The sequence below is a fragment of the Canis lupus genome, chromosome 25 (assembly GCF_003254725.2).
Source record: "Canis lupus dingo isolate Sandy chromosome 25, ASM325472v2, whole genome shotgun sequence".
Lineage (NCBI taxonomy): Eukaryota > Metazoa > Chordata > Mammalia > Carnivora > Canidae > Canis > Canis lupus.
Window position 1 is genome coordinate 44,923,079 of NC_064267.1, and position 14,266 is coordinate 44,937,344.

The 14,266-nt window shown below is 44.4% G+C and overlaps 1 protein-coding gene across 4 annotated transcripts in view; it reads left to right on the plus strand.

Moving 5' to 3' along the window:
- SAG (S-antigen visual arrestin) overlaps window positions 1-14,266 on the plus strand; it is a 42,664-nt gene that overhangs the window by 5,514 nt on the left and 22,884 nt on the right. For 3 of the 4 annotated variants that reach the window (XM_049100966.1, XM_049100967.1, XM_049100968.1), the window contains exons 3-4: window positions 7,056-7,187; window positions 12,014-12,074. In XM_049100966.1, the coding sequence (XP_048956923.1) occupies window positions 7,113-7,187; window positions 12,014-12,074 (136 nt within the window). In that variant the 5' untranslated portion in view covers window positions 7,056-7,112. Of the gene's footprint in view, window positions 1-4,077; window positions 7,188-12,013; window positions 12,075-14,266 lie in introns of those variants that run through there. The other variant, XM_035719171.2, reaches the window with a different exon arrangement.

Sequence of the window (14,266 nt, forward strand, 5' to 3'; positions counted from 1 at the left end):
TAAACCAGTTTTCCTCATGCATGTGCTCTACGTAATAAACCCCTAAGACGATAACCTAACTCTGAAGCCCATAAGCTTCTTTAACTGAACATCCCCACCCCTGCCACCCCCGCGAGCTGGCTGGCACTGCATTTGTTACCAGAAGGGGAAACACAGGGCTTGTAGCTTCATCTCACTGGACACCGACTCCAGAGAAGCAAACATTGCTGTCGCCAATGGTTCCCAGATTTAACATTCATAGAGCAGTCAGTTTCTAAAATAACTGTAGAGGAAGACTGACAACTTTATTTTGGCCAAGTAAGGATTTTTTTTTTTTCCTAAACTACCATCTACTCTCATCTTTATTTTATAAAAGAAAGGACATTTTGTCCTTACGCTTAGCAGCTGCTTTCTGAAATATTTATGAGTGAAGTGTCATGATGTCTGCAGTTTACTTTCAAGTGACTCAAAAGGAAAAAGCAATAATAGGTGAGCACACACACTGAAACCTTCATCATCAAATCTCAGGGTTGACTGTGTGGGTGTTTATTGTATTATTCCAACTTTTCTCTATGCTCTAAACTTCATAATAAATTTCAGAAAATGCAGAACTTGTGGCAAGAAGCAGAGCAGTGGTTGCCGGAGACTGGGGGGGTTGGTGGAGGAGTTGACTTGAAATAGTAGGGCCAGGGAACTTTTTCGGGGATGGAAATGTGTGTCTTGGCCATCGTGGCACTTAAAGTCCTCAAATTGCACTTTAAAATGGGCATATTTGCTCGTATGTAAAATATACCTCAATAAAGATAGGGAAAATAAAGAAGAACATTTTAATACCAAAAAAATGAGGACTTCATAACCTTAGAATAAAGGACAGCACTTTACAATGAAGACATTTGGCTCCATGACAAAACTTACAACAGTGCCCTTATTTTTCTCATTTTTCTGCCAAATAGAGAAAAATCCATTACAGACAGGCTGAGAATGACTACCAGAGGCTACATTTCCAAAAAGAATGAGGTCCTATATCCAGCCCACCCCCAGTTTTCCCCACCTGCCAGGAATTGGTGGGTCAATGGCTGAAACCTGCCCATCTGTACCCTCCCAGTGATGTGGTGCTAACAAAGCTGCATGGAAATGGGTGTCCCAAGAGCACCCACAGCTGCAAGCCAGTCCTGGATGTTGCAGCCACTGCTCAGGGTAGCCCCTCTGATGATGATGCTAAAAGGAGCATCCTGGTCATGTGTCTTCCTCTTAATTGTGTGTTTTTAAGGAGAATATCAGATGTCTTTTAAATTTATAGCAATGTTATATTTTAACCTTTCTGCTATAGGAGAAATAAATAACTATTGGAGAAGAATCTTTAATTACAGACAAAAAAAATTTTTAAGGGGAATCCCTGGGTGACTCAGTGCTTTAACACCTGCCTTCAGCCCAGGGCATGATCCTGGGGACCCGGGATCGGGTCCCACATCGGGCTCCCTGCATAGAGCCTGCTTCTTCCTCTGCCTATGTCTCTGCCTCGGTCTCTCTCCTGTGTCCTTCATGAATAAATAAATAAAATTATTTAAAAAAAAAATTTTTAAGCAAGTAAAACCTGACATACCCACCACACAGAGACCACTGTTAGCTTCTAAGTACATGTCCTTGCAGATTATGTATTTGATGGGAATGAAAACATGCATATGTGTGTATATTCATAGAGATGTAAATATGCACATGTGTGTGTGTGCATATATACAACACACAGTGTATGTGTTTGCAAGGTGTGGTCATGTTACACATGCCCTCCTATCACCTTCGTGTGGTTACAATCTCTACCTTCCCATTCCAGATATTTCCATCTTACATGTCAACTAGACCATATCTAGATTTTCCCAATGAACCCAAAATGTCCTGTAGATCCTCTTTTTCAAATTGGAGGTCCAATCTGGAACCACACATTACATCTGGAGGTTGAGCCCCTTAAGTGTCTTTTTTTTTTTTTTAATTTTACTTATTTATTCATGAGAGACACAGAGAGAGAGAGAGAGAGAGGCAGAGACACAGGCAGAGGGAGAAGCAGGCTCCGTGCAGGGAGCTGGACGTGGGACTCGATCCCGGGTCTCTAGGATCAGGCCCTGGGCTGAAGGCGGCACTAAACCGCTGAGCCACCTGGGCTGCCCTCTTGAGTGTCTTTTAATCTAGTACCTCCCTTTTCTGTGACGTTGGTTTATGAAAGACACCAGCCACTTTTCCATTCACCTCGTAGCTCTCTTGTGGTGTCATCTCACTTGTTCCTCAATCCCTTGCATTTCCCATAAGCTAGAAGTGATGTCAAAATGCTTAATGGATTCCAGTTCACCCACCGTGATACATCACATCTGGTTGGCACCATTGTTGATTCTAAGGTTGACCATGGACCATGCCTGGTCCCCGATTTGTGCAGCCAGACATGCGCCTTGTGATGAACCCAGGATCCATTTGCCATCGTTATGGTACTATAGGGACAGCCATTTCTCCATCAGCTCTTCATCTGATGGTCTTGACCCCAATGAACAATCTTTGAGTCAGTCAAATGATCAGTATTTTAAGACAGAACTTTTGCTATCATTCAGCTATGATAAGACCAACAGATCAAGAGACAATGGCCCCTGAAAAGAGAATTGGTTACTCACAGTTCTGGAAAGGAGGGAGCGGCCCATGCTACACAGGGCCACATGGAGAAGTACCAGGCTTGGTCAGGAAGCAGAGGGATCAAGGGGAAAACATAGGCAAGAGTCTTCTTGTGGTTTCCATAGGAAAGAACTGGTGAGGCCAGATAAGCGGGTTTAAGATTGAAGAGTTTGAATAACTTCATCTGGCTCTGTGGTGACAGGCTGTCTCCGGTGGTCTGAATCCTGGTCTGGGGATGTAATATTAGGTCAGGGCAGTCATGGCTCCATGTAAGAGCCTGTCCCAGGAGGAACCCAGGCCATCGAAGTGTCTGGGCTCCAATGGGCTAGTTTGCATATGAAAGGCAGTCGTTTGCTGTCTCTAGGAAAGGGTTAGCCCTGGGAGGGGATGTCTCTCCAAGGTCAGCTGAACCCCAGATGTTAAAGCATTAGAAATACCATTAGGGGCCGTGGTTGGCTCAGTTGGAAGACCATGTGACTCTTAATCTTGGGGTTGTGAGTTTGAGCCCCATGCTGAATGTAGAGATTACTTAAATACACTTAAAATACAGAAAATCAAAAGTCATTAATGCAGAGTTTGTTAAATGATGTTTTTCTACTTTGTCTTTCCTTTTGCATTTAGTAGCTGGCATTCCTCCATTAAAAAAAAATGTTTTCTCCCTTAGAAATTACAAAAATTGATAAGACACCCATGTGAGAGGTTGCTCTCTTCATACCAAAAAAAAAAAAAAAGAAATTACAAAAATTGTTTCTCAATTTTAGCTGTTGCCAGCTATCCCAGTGACTCCTCCATGTGCTTTAAGTATAATGAGACCCCTCTTCTAGATGCTGGAGATGGGATAGGTACAAAGAGTCAGGAATCCCTTTGCCTGGATCTTTCATGCTAGTAAAGTTGGGATGGGGGACAGACAGGAAAGAAGATAACGCAGGTTCTTCTGAATGCGAGACGGTGACAAGTGCTGTGGAGAAAAATAATGCAGAGGAGGCCAGAAGTTTTGGGTGAAGTGGTGCACGGTGCACGATAGGTTGCGAGGTGAATGGGGTCCCATTGAATTAAAGACCCAAAGGAATTAAGCAAACCAAGTGACTCTCTGTGGGAAGAGTGTTCCAGAAGGGGAAACAGTTCAGTGCAAAGGAGTTGAGGCAGGTTTGAAGAAAAGCAGAGACCAGTGGGCTGGAGCAAAGTGGGTGAGGTAGTGAGAACTGAGGTTGGGCATGCCTGGGTGGCTTAGTCGGTTAAGTGTCTGACTCTTGATTTCAGCTCAGGTCTTGATCTCAGGGACGTGGGTTCAAGCCCTGCATTAAGCCCCATGCTAGGCATGAAGCCTACTTTAAAAAAAAAAAAAAAGAAAGAAAAGAAAGAGAAAGAAGGAAGGAAGGAAAGAAGAAAGAAAGAGAAAAGAAAGAAAGAAAGAAAGAAAGAAAGAAAGAAAGAAAGAAAGAAAGAAAGAAAGAAGAAAGAAAGAAAGAAAGAAAGAAAGAAAGAAAGAAAGAAAGAAAGAAGAAAGAAAGAAAGAGAAAGAAAGAAAGAAAGAAAGAAAGAAAGAAAGAAAGAAAGAAAGAAAGAAAAGAAAAAGGAAGGAAGCAAAGAAGGAAGAAAAAAGACGAAAAAGAAAGGAGGTCAGAGTTAACAGGGGAGCAAATCTTGGAGGGCCTTGAAGACATTGTCAGGCAGGAAGGAAGTTACTGGAATGTTTCCACGGATGCTAACATCTCAAATGTTAGAACAAGCTTTTTTTTTTTTTTTTTTTAGATTTTTATTTATTTATTCATGATAGACATAGAGAGAGAGGCAGAGACATAGGCAGAGGGAGAAGCAGGCTCCATTCTGGGAGCCCGACGCGGGACTCGATCCCGGGTCTCCAGGATCATGCCCCGGGCCAAAGGCAGGCACTAAACCGCTGAGCCACCGAGGGATCCCCAGAATAAGCTTTTTGCTTAGACTTGCCACATTCCCAGACATCATGTCAAGTCCAGTATGTAGATGTGTTAATGGCCACAGTGTCCCATCCGTTTTTTCTGAGGTTCTTGGAAGAAGCTGTTAAATGCAATGGTGACAGAAACAACAGGAGGGGCCCCTGCCCTCCTGGGACCTGGAGTCATGGAGTCAAGTAAGGGAAGAAAGACCATGATAACCTCCCACACAAGTGTCAAATGCAACTGTGCCTCCACCCCAGCCCAGGAGGTTGGGGAAGGATCCCCCTGAGGATGGGACTCCTGTCTTCCAGCATCTGGAGCCTGAAAACACATTGAGGAGAGAAGAGGATTGTTCTAGGCTAAAAGAACAGTGTGGGGAGCTGGGGATGGGATATGATGGAGGACAATGTGAAAGCAGATGCCCATGTCCTTCCTGAGAGCAGTGGGAGACACTAAGCAGAGAGGACAGATCAGGGCTTGGAAGGCCCCTCTTCCCCTGTGGAGAAGGGCCTGGAGGCTGGAGGTGGATAGACTGCAGGAGACATTATGGTCCAGGAAAGCAAAGGGGGTGCTTTGGACCCAGGAGGAAGCTCTGCAGATGAGAAGTTGTGGACACTGGGGAGGCGAGAGACCGGTCACCACAATCAACAGGGCATGGAGTGGAGGAGAGGACCCCATCTAGTTGTGATGTGATTGTGGAGTAGTGTTGTTGGGGTCCAGAGCCCACGGTCAAGAAAGAACTGAGACATTCTTTTGGTGCAAAAAAAAGTGGTTTTGCTAAAGCACGGGGACAGGACCTGTGGGCAGAAAGAGCTGTTGCCCCAGGATTGTGAGGAACAACTGATTATGTACTTTTGGGGTTGGGGGAAGTAAAGACAGAGGATTCTCCTATGCTGAAGAAGACTCCCAGGATCCTGGAGGCCTGGCTGCTGTCAAGCTAAGGTAGCTTTTCTCTCTAGCAAGGCAGTAACATTAAGACAGGAGCATCCTGGAGGAACATTATAGACTCTGCCTGCCTCGAGTATTTGTCAATGGGCTGCAGGTCACAAGGACAGTTAATTTTATCTACATTTCCTTCTGCCTTTGCTTCCCACCTCAGTTGGGCTTGTATAACACCAGGGTTCTTGAGGTTGGCATTTCTCCTTGACCTTTTTGTTTCCAGCCCCACCCCCAAGGTTGCATTAGCTGCCTGCTGAGTTTAATCAAGTTTGTTGAGCACTTGAAAATCCCCTGTCCTGGTGATACTGGGAGCCAAGGGATAATCAGTCTATTTCCAGAACCCAAAGAGGGTTAGGATAAACAGCAGCTTTTCTTTAGCCCTCGTCCGTCCCACCACGTCGTCCCCACTGGAGCTCCCGCATCTGCGAGCGCCTCTAGAAGGAGACCAGAGGCCTTTGCCTAATGCCTAGAACTGCTGAAACCACCAGTTCACCCATCTCAACACTAATCCCATTTCCACTCTGCTCCTTAAATGGGATTTGGCTTCTAGACATTGAGACGTGGGTGTGGGCACCCTGTCCAGGTCCCCTACAAATTCCCCCACACACGCACGCCAGCCAGTGCCCTCGGTGGGGTCATCTGGGCACACAGAGCAGGGGCCGGCCGCTCACCCCGGAGGGACGGAGCCCCTCGCCTCACCTCCTGGGCCTGTCTGGCTGGCTGCACAAGGTACATGACCTCCCCCGAGCACAAGGCTTCTCAGAACCCGGGCCAGGATGACGGGTGTTTTACTGTGGTCTGTCCCAGTTATGCCTTTTCTGTGTGGTTTCATGGACCTTGCTTGTTAGCAAGACTCAGGGTGTGCTGAGGTCCAGACACCCAAGACAGCCCTCCCACTGTGTGTGATGCTGGGGAGTGGTGGGAGAGCAGGACAGGAAGGCACAGCTGAGTATGGGCCGCTGGACAGAACTTCTAGGGATTTAACATATTTTGAAAATGATATTTGCAAAGCAGTTATGGTTTTCAGGAGCGTTTTCTATTCCAATTACTGTAGGACATTGTCATGATAGAATTTTATTTATTTATTTACTTTTAAGATTTTATTTATTCATAAGAGACACACAGAGAGAGACAGAGACAGAGAGAGACATAGGCGGAGAAGTAGGCTCCCTGCAAGGAGCCAATGTGGGACTCGATTCCGGACCCCAGGATCATGCCCTGAGCTGAAGGCAGACACTCAACCACTGAGCCACCCAGGCGTCCCGTCATGATAGAATTTTAAATCTAACCCGGCTCAGTGTGATGAAGCCAAAGGCCAGTGAGGGAGTAAAACCTTCCAGGTGAGGTTTACTAAGAAGTATTTGAGCCTTATCGAGAAAAAGAAAACACATGTTCTAAAAAAAGCCCACCTCGGTGTCATACAAACTAGACCATGGCCTTATTTCGTCAAACATCGATATTCAAGCAGATGCAAGGAAATGTCTAATGGGCACACAGCATCTCATGAGTAGGTTTTATACAAAGAACATTCTTGCCTGCACATTCAGCATCATTTTTACCTTTCCCCAGCTTGCTAACAGCTGACACAGACCCCAGGGTTGAAAGAAGCTACCAGGGACACATAACATGGCAGCCAGCGGGAAGACCAGCAAGTCTGCATCAAACCATGTGATCTTCAAGAAGATTTCCCGGGACAAGTCGGTAAGTGGTACAGAAGTGAGTGGCTTAACAGAAAAAAAAATTTTTTTTAAAGGAGCTTTTTCAAGAATAGACATGGGGTGCCTGGCTGAGCATGCAACTCTTGGTCTCATGGGTTCAAGCCTCATGTTGGGTGTAGAGAAGAAAAGAAAAGAAAAGAAAAGAAAAGAAAAGAAAAGAAAAGAAAAGAAAAGAAAAGAAAAGAAAAGAAAAGAAAAGAAAGAAGGAAAGAGAAGGAGAAGGAAGGAAGGAAGTAAGGAAGGAAGGAGAGAAGGAAGGAAGATAAAGAAAGAAAGAAAGAAGAGAAGAGAAAGAAGAATAGAAAGAAAGAAAGAAAGAAAGAAAGAAAGAAAAAGAAAGAAGAAGAAATAAAAGAAAAGAAAAGAAAGAAAAAAAGAAAAGAAAAGGGAAAAACAGGGAAGGGAAGGGAAGAACAGGGAAGGGAAGTGAAGGGAAGGGAAGAAAGAAAGAAATAGCCATGATCAACACCAAAATCCTGTGAGGTTGAGGGGAGAAGCTCTGTGTCTGTTTTCCCTATTTGAAATGAATGATAAATGAGAAAGGAATGAATGAATTGCACAAAATGAATTTTTCAGTCTCCTAAAGAACTCAACCCTGAGACCCTTAATGTCCTCCTTATCTCTCAGTCCTCACCCCCTTACTTCCAATTTTACTTCTTTTCCTAGCTGGCCTTGAACTGTTTTGTCGATACTAACTCACCTGGCCCTTTGTCATCTCGCTGCCTGCCTGGGGAAAGCCCCATTGCTGGACCAAGGCAGCTCTGTCTTCCGTGTGCCTACCCCAGCCACCATGCCCTCAATCCTCATTTGGCCTCAGGGCCACTGGGTAAGGGAACACGTCCCAGCTTCTCTGCACTATGGCTGCATGCCCACCAATATCTTGGCAACTCACGTACTCAGCAGAGATGATGCCACTGTTGGCTCCACTGGGTGCACATTAGACAGTCTAGATGTGCCCGTGAACTTCTGACAGGGGAGGCCTGACAGAAGGTCCACCCCATAGCCTGCATGGATGGGGTCTTCTTACTCCACTCAATGGCTTCTTAGGGGCCGACAGGCTAGTTACAAATGTTTTTTTTTTTTTTTTAAGATTTTATTTATTTATTCATGAGAGACACAGAGAGAGAGAAGCAGAGACATAGGCAGAGCCACCCAGACGTCCCAGCAAATGTTATTTTAAAGCGTGTAGCAGCCACATCAAAAAGGAAACAGGTGGAATTTATTTGAACATATATTTTATTTAACCCAATATATCAAAAAAACTATCATTTCAATATACAAATGATATAAAAATTATTGTTGATCTTTTATGTTTATCTTCTAAGTCTTTGAAGTCTGGTGTGTAGTCTACATTTATAGCACATGTCAGTTCAGAATGGCCATATTTCAAGTGTCCAGAAACCACCTGTAACTACTTGGTACTGTACTGGACAGTGTGGACCTAGATCATTCTTCTAGTTGACTTCTGAGACCTTCCTGCAGCAGCGGTTGAGAATTTTGCTTTCAAAGGCTCTTTATACAGTTGGATTAGCCCACTCTCTACTCAAGCAGTTTAGACCTGGGGACTGTTTCTGACACTGAGTCAAGGTGCAGGACACAGAGAACTGTCATCATCACCCCAATCAGACACTTACCCAGCACATCCAGTTCTGAAAGCTGGTAATCAGGGACTTCTCAGAATTCTATTTTCTGTGCTTTGTAAAACTGAACTTTGGATTTTTCCTTTAGGGTTTCTCAAATTTTAAGCTGATAATTGGGCCCAAAGGAAACTCTGATGCTCACAGTGCAACACAAGAGAATCAGGTTTACACTGGGCACTCTCTGCCCTTTCTGCTCCCAGCTGAGGAACTCTACTTTCCGGTGATAATTTAGGAACCCTTCAACCAACCGTTCATTCCCCAAACTCTTTCCCAACTGTGTCTTCCCAGCATGCTTTGTCTTGACTTCTGGCAGAAGAAGAGAGAAACCTACTCCTGCTGGCCTATATCATTTTCCCACTTTTTTCTTCCTCATGTCTAGATAGACATCATTTGAACCAAGAAATTTAGAATTTTCATATATGGGGAAAATCCATCAATTAATGTCTTGCATATCAGGATTATTCTAGTTGCAACCTCTGTATGGCTCCAGGCATCGTGTACCAGGAGCCCATTTCTCCATGATTCTCCCCACTCTACCCTCATCTGTGATCTTTATCCTTCAGCTGGTGGCAGGATGGCTGCCCTAGCTCCAGGTGTCTTACCCTCTCTTCCTTCCCAAAGAAGGAAGAGGCTCTTGCTTCCTAGTATTTCCTCTTCTTAAGAGTGGGAAAATATTTTCCCAGCAGCCCTCCAGCAGCCTTCCCTCATATCTCATTGGTCAAAATTAGGTCACATACCCACCCTAAACCGGTCCTGAGCCAAAGGAATTGGAAAATCATAATTGGATCAGGCCAATCAAAAATCGTCCTTTGGGGCTGGCCTCCTCTTAGCAAGGGACCCCATGGTGGATGGTGAACCCTGAACATAATTGGCAACTTGTATCCAAGAAGGGTGCGCATGGCTCGTTGGTTGAGCAAGCAGCAGGTGGGCCACAGTCCCACATTGTTCAGCCTTCCTTCACCTCTCTTCCTGCTCCTGCCACTTCTAATTGCAGCAGAAGACATGCCTTTGCTCCCATCTTGAGGTTCATGCTATTTATGCCTGGATCTCAGGGTCCACTTCCCCAGGGACTACCAGCCTCTACTATCAGCCTCCCTCCTGGGCTTATGAGCAGCCTCTCCCTCCCTACCAGTACTTTGAGCATAAAAAGAAGTACGGACCTCATGCATCTTAGAGACAACAACCAACAAGCTCCCCTTGACCCTATTGCCTTTCCAGTTCCTCTTCCACTGCAGCTAAAGCTTTAAAAAGAAGAAAACACACTCTCCACCTACCTTCGGTCTTCCTTACTCCCCATGTCAATTAGCTACCTAACTGGCTTTCCCCTTGTCTGTCCATTCTCCCCTTTGCTGTCAATGTCATCTCCTCTATAAAATGAGGTCGATTCCTATCTCACAGAGTAGTTGTGGGGATTTGGTGAAATAAAGTAGTCAAGGCTGAGCTTAGTGCCCAGGATATGGTAAGCACTCTAAATGCTATTCAGCTGCAAGTCTTTTCATCCTGCTTAAAATGCTTCAACATCTTCCTAGAGTCTTTAAGGTTGGGTCCTCTAAACTCTTTTTGGCATTCACCTACATCCCCATTTAGTGGCCATTTGCCAGAAGATGAAGCCATTGGTTCCAGAAGTATTCTCTTCTCTTAGTTCTGGGCTTTGTATTCACTGATATATATATATATTTTGGTCCAGAAAAGATTCTCAAACCATCCAACACCCACCTCCTTCCCAGCCACCTGACTATGCAGTCTTTCAGATGCTTCAACATCAAAACTACAAATAACCTTGAAGGCATAGGGATTTACTCCAGGATATCTGATACCAGGGGGTAGAAATAGGAGATGATTGAATGCCAACAGAATGATTCTGGGAGTTCATGGACATAAGAATATGAATTTAAGAGGCTTAGGGAAGAAGGGGACTAGGGAGGGTGTACTCACTCGTTGATGCACTTAGCAAATGTGGATTAAAGTCCTGTTGTGCACCAGGTACTGTGGTAGCAACTTGATGGCCAAAAGATGAAAGAATTCTTAGCATCAAGGCACTCACAGTCCTGTGGCTTAGAGCAGTGAGTGATGGTGAATGAGACCCATGCTCTTCCACAAAGGGGGCTGGCGGAGACCTTCAGTGCCAGGGGCATGGAAATAGACTGGAGGAGGACCGAAACAGGTCATTGCCCCCCCAATTCTCCTGCCCTTCTTCTTTAGAGCATGAATTCAGGTATAACTGTACAGAAGCTCATCTGGTAGGATTTCAGGGACTCCAGAACTCCTGCCTCTTTGCTCAGTTCAGAAATTCTTCTTTTTTTTTAATTTTATTTATTTATTCATGAGAGACACAGACAGAGGGAGAAGCAGGCTCCCCACAGGGAGCCCGATGCAAGACTCCATTCCTGGACCCTGGGATTACACCTTGAGCTGAAGGCGGATGCTCAACCACTGAGCCACCCAGGTGTCCCCAGAAATTCTTCTAATGAAGCGGGGAAACCTTTCATTCACAGCCAGAAATAAGAGGCTTAAATGTTGAGAGGATCCTTATTTGCATAAGTATAACTTTCCACTGAAGTATTATCAGTGAATTCAGCAAGATTACAGAGTTAATGTCAGACCTGGGCTTGATGGGAAAGGTGGGAGAACAGGGCCATCCGAAGAGGTGAGAATTTCTTGGAGCAGATTTATGGAGCTGAGCAGAGAGGACAATTTGTAATCCATGGTCTCTGCCTACAGCCAAACAGGAAGAGAGGAGGTGATGGGCAAGCTACAGAGCTGAGTGGCAAGGCTTCTCAAGACTAATCAAGAGGTGCTGGGTGGCCAGTTGGTTAAGCATCTGCCTTTGGCACAAGTCATGATCTCGGGGTCCAGAGACCGTGCCCACAACAGGTTCCCTACTCAGCTTCTCTTTCTCCCTCTGCCCCTCCCCCTGGCTTGTGTGCTCTCCTTTCTCTCTTTCAAATAAATACAATATATTTTTTTTAAAGAAAAGCAACAAAAAAAGACTAATCAAAATGTGTCAGTTGTCGCTAGGTATGAGGATTTGTGTGTGTGTGTGTGTGTGTGTGTGTGTGTGTGTGTGGTGTTTTTTTCTAACATGAATGTTTTTATCTAACACTGACTTCTAACGTGAATATTCTAGTGTTCTTTGGCCACTTAGCATCTACATCTGTTCTTCCTATAGGTGACCATCTACTTGGGGAAGAGAGACTATATAGACCATGTTGAACAAGTAGAGCCTGTGGGTAAGTTGAATTTGGAGTAAGATTTTCATTTTAATGCTGGTTTTCCTTAAGGTCATCAGACAGCTGCTACTTTGTTATTTTTTTAAAATCAGCTTTGCTGATAGTCTAATCAAAAATGCAAATTAAAACATCAGTGAGGCAGCCACTGGCTGATTGAAAACAATTTCAGAGCATGGGGGAGACAAGGGACTCGTTTCTGGAATATATAAAGAAACTCCGCAGTAATTAAGACAAAATCCAATTAGAAAACACACAAAAAATATCAAAAGCAGTTCATTAGGGGCGCCTGGGGGGCTCAGTAGTTTAGTGTCTGCCTTTGGCTTAGGGCGTGATCCTGGGGTCCTGGTATCAAGTCCTTCATCAGACTCCCTATAGGGAGCCTGCTTCTCCTCTGCCTGTGTCTCTGCCTATCTCTGTGTGTCTCTCATGGATAAATAAATAAAATCTAAAAAATAAAAACAAAAATAAAAGCAATTCAAAGAAAATATATGGATGTCAAAGAAAGCCATGTTAAAATGGTATCATTAGCCATTAGGGAAATGCAGATTAAACCACAATGGATTGAAATATCATTATACACCTGCCAGAATGGCTAAAATTAAAAATGATGACAATACCAAAAGGTGGTGAGGGTGTTGAGAAACTGGATCACTCATACATTGCTGGTGGGAATGTAAAATGGAACACCTACTCTGGAAAATAGTTTCTTTCAAAAATGGGTACGTGATTGTTTATGGCAGCTTTATTTGTGACAGCTCCACATTAGAGAGAACCCAAATGTCTCTCAATAGGTGGATCAGTTTATTTATTTATTTTTAAGATTTTTATTTATTTGGGATCCCTGGGTGGCGCAGCGGTTTGGCGCCTGCCTTTTGGCCCAGGGCGCGATCCTGGAGACCCGGGATCAAATCCCACGTCGGGCTCCCGGTGCATGGAGCCTGCTTCTCCCTCTGCCTGTGTCTCTGCCTCATTCTCTCTCTCTCTCTCTGTGACTATCACAAATAAATAAATAAAAAAAATTTAAAAAAAATTAAAAAAAAAAGATTTTTATTTGTTTATTTATTTATTCATGAGAGACACAGAGAGAGGGAGGGAGAGGCAGAGACAGAGGTAGAGGGAGAAGCAGGCTCCACGCAGGGAGCCCGAGTGGGACTTGATTCCGAGTCTCCAGGATCACGCCCTGGACTGAAGGCGGTGCTAAACCGCTGAGCCATCCAGGCTGCCCCAGTGGATCAGTTTAAATATACTGTGTGGCACATCCATCCCATGAAATTCTACTCAGCAATAAAAAAGAACACGTCACTGATACACACAATGGCATGTGTCTCTCAAGGGCATGATGCTGAGTGGAAAGAGCCGATTTCAAAAGGCCATTTACTGTATGATTTCACTTATACAACAGTCTAAGGTTGATAAAATTATAGAAATGGTAAACTGACCAGTAGCTGCTCAGGGAGCTAAGGATGGAGCTGTGGGGAGGGGATGACTTGAGAGATGACTCTTCAGTGAGGAAACCGTCAAGCTCCACAGGAGATAAAGTGGCTTAGAACTGTACACACACTGTACCATGTCCGCCTCCTGGTTTGGATACTGTACTACAGTTATCTAAGATGTAACCACTGTAAGAAACTGAATGAAAGACACACAGGGACTTCTCTGTACTATCTTTGCAACTTCCTGTGAATCTATAATTATTTCAACTAAGATAGCTATTTTAAAAAAGAGAGAGTGTAAAAAAAAAAAAAAAACGTGGCATTTCTAGGCACTTGATGATGAGAATGTCCCTCAGCAGAACAGTTTCTGGAAGGTCATTTGGCAGTATGTCCTCAAATGTCATCAAAACCCAAATCCTGGGCAGCCCGGGTGGCTCAGTGGTTTAGCGCCCCCAGGGCGTGATCCTGGAGACCCGGGAACGAGTCCGGCGTCGGGCTCCCTACATGGAGCCTGCTTCTCCCTCTGCCTGTGTCTGTGCCCCTCTTTCTGTGTCTCTCATGAGTAAATAAATAAAATCTTAAAAAAAAAAACAAAAAACAAATCCTGTTCTACATTTGAGGAACACAAAGATGTATCTGTAAGGATGTTCATCACAATATTCATGATAAGGGGGAAATTGGAAATAACTTAAATGTCCTGACTAAAGGGAGTTGATTAAATAATTCATGGTACATCCATTCAAAGATGCCGTGTGTGGC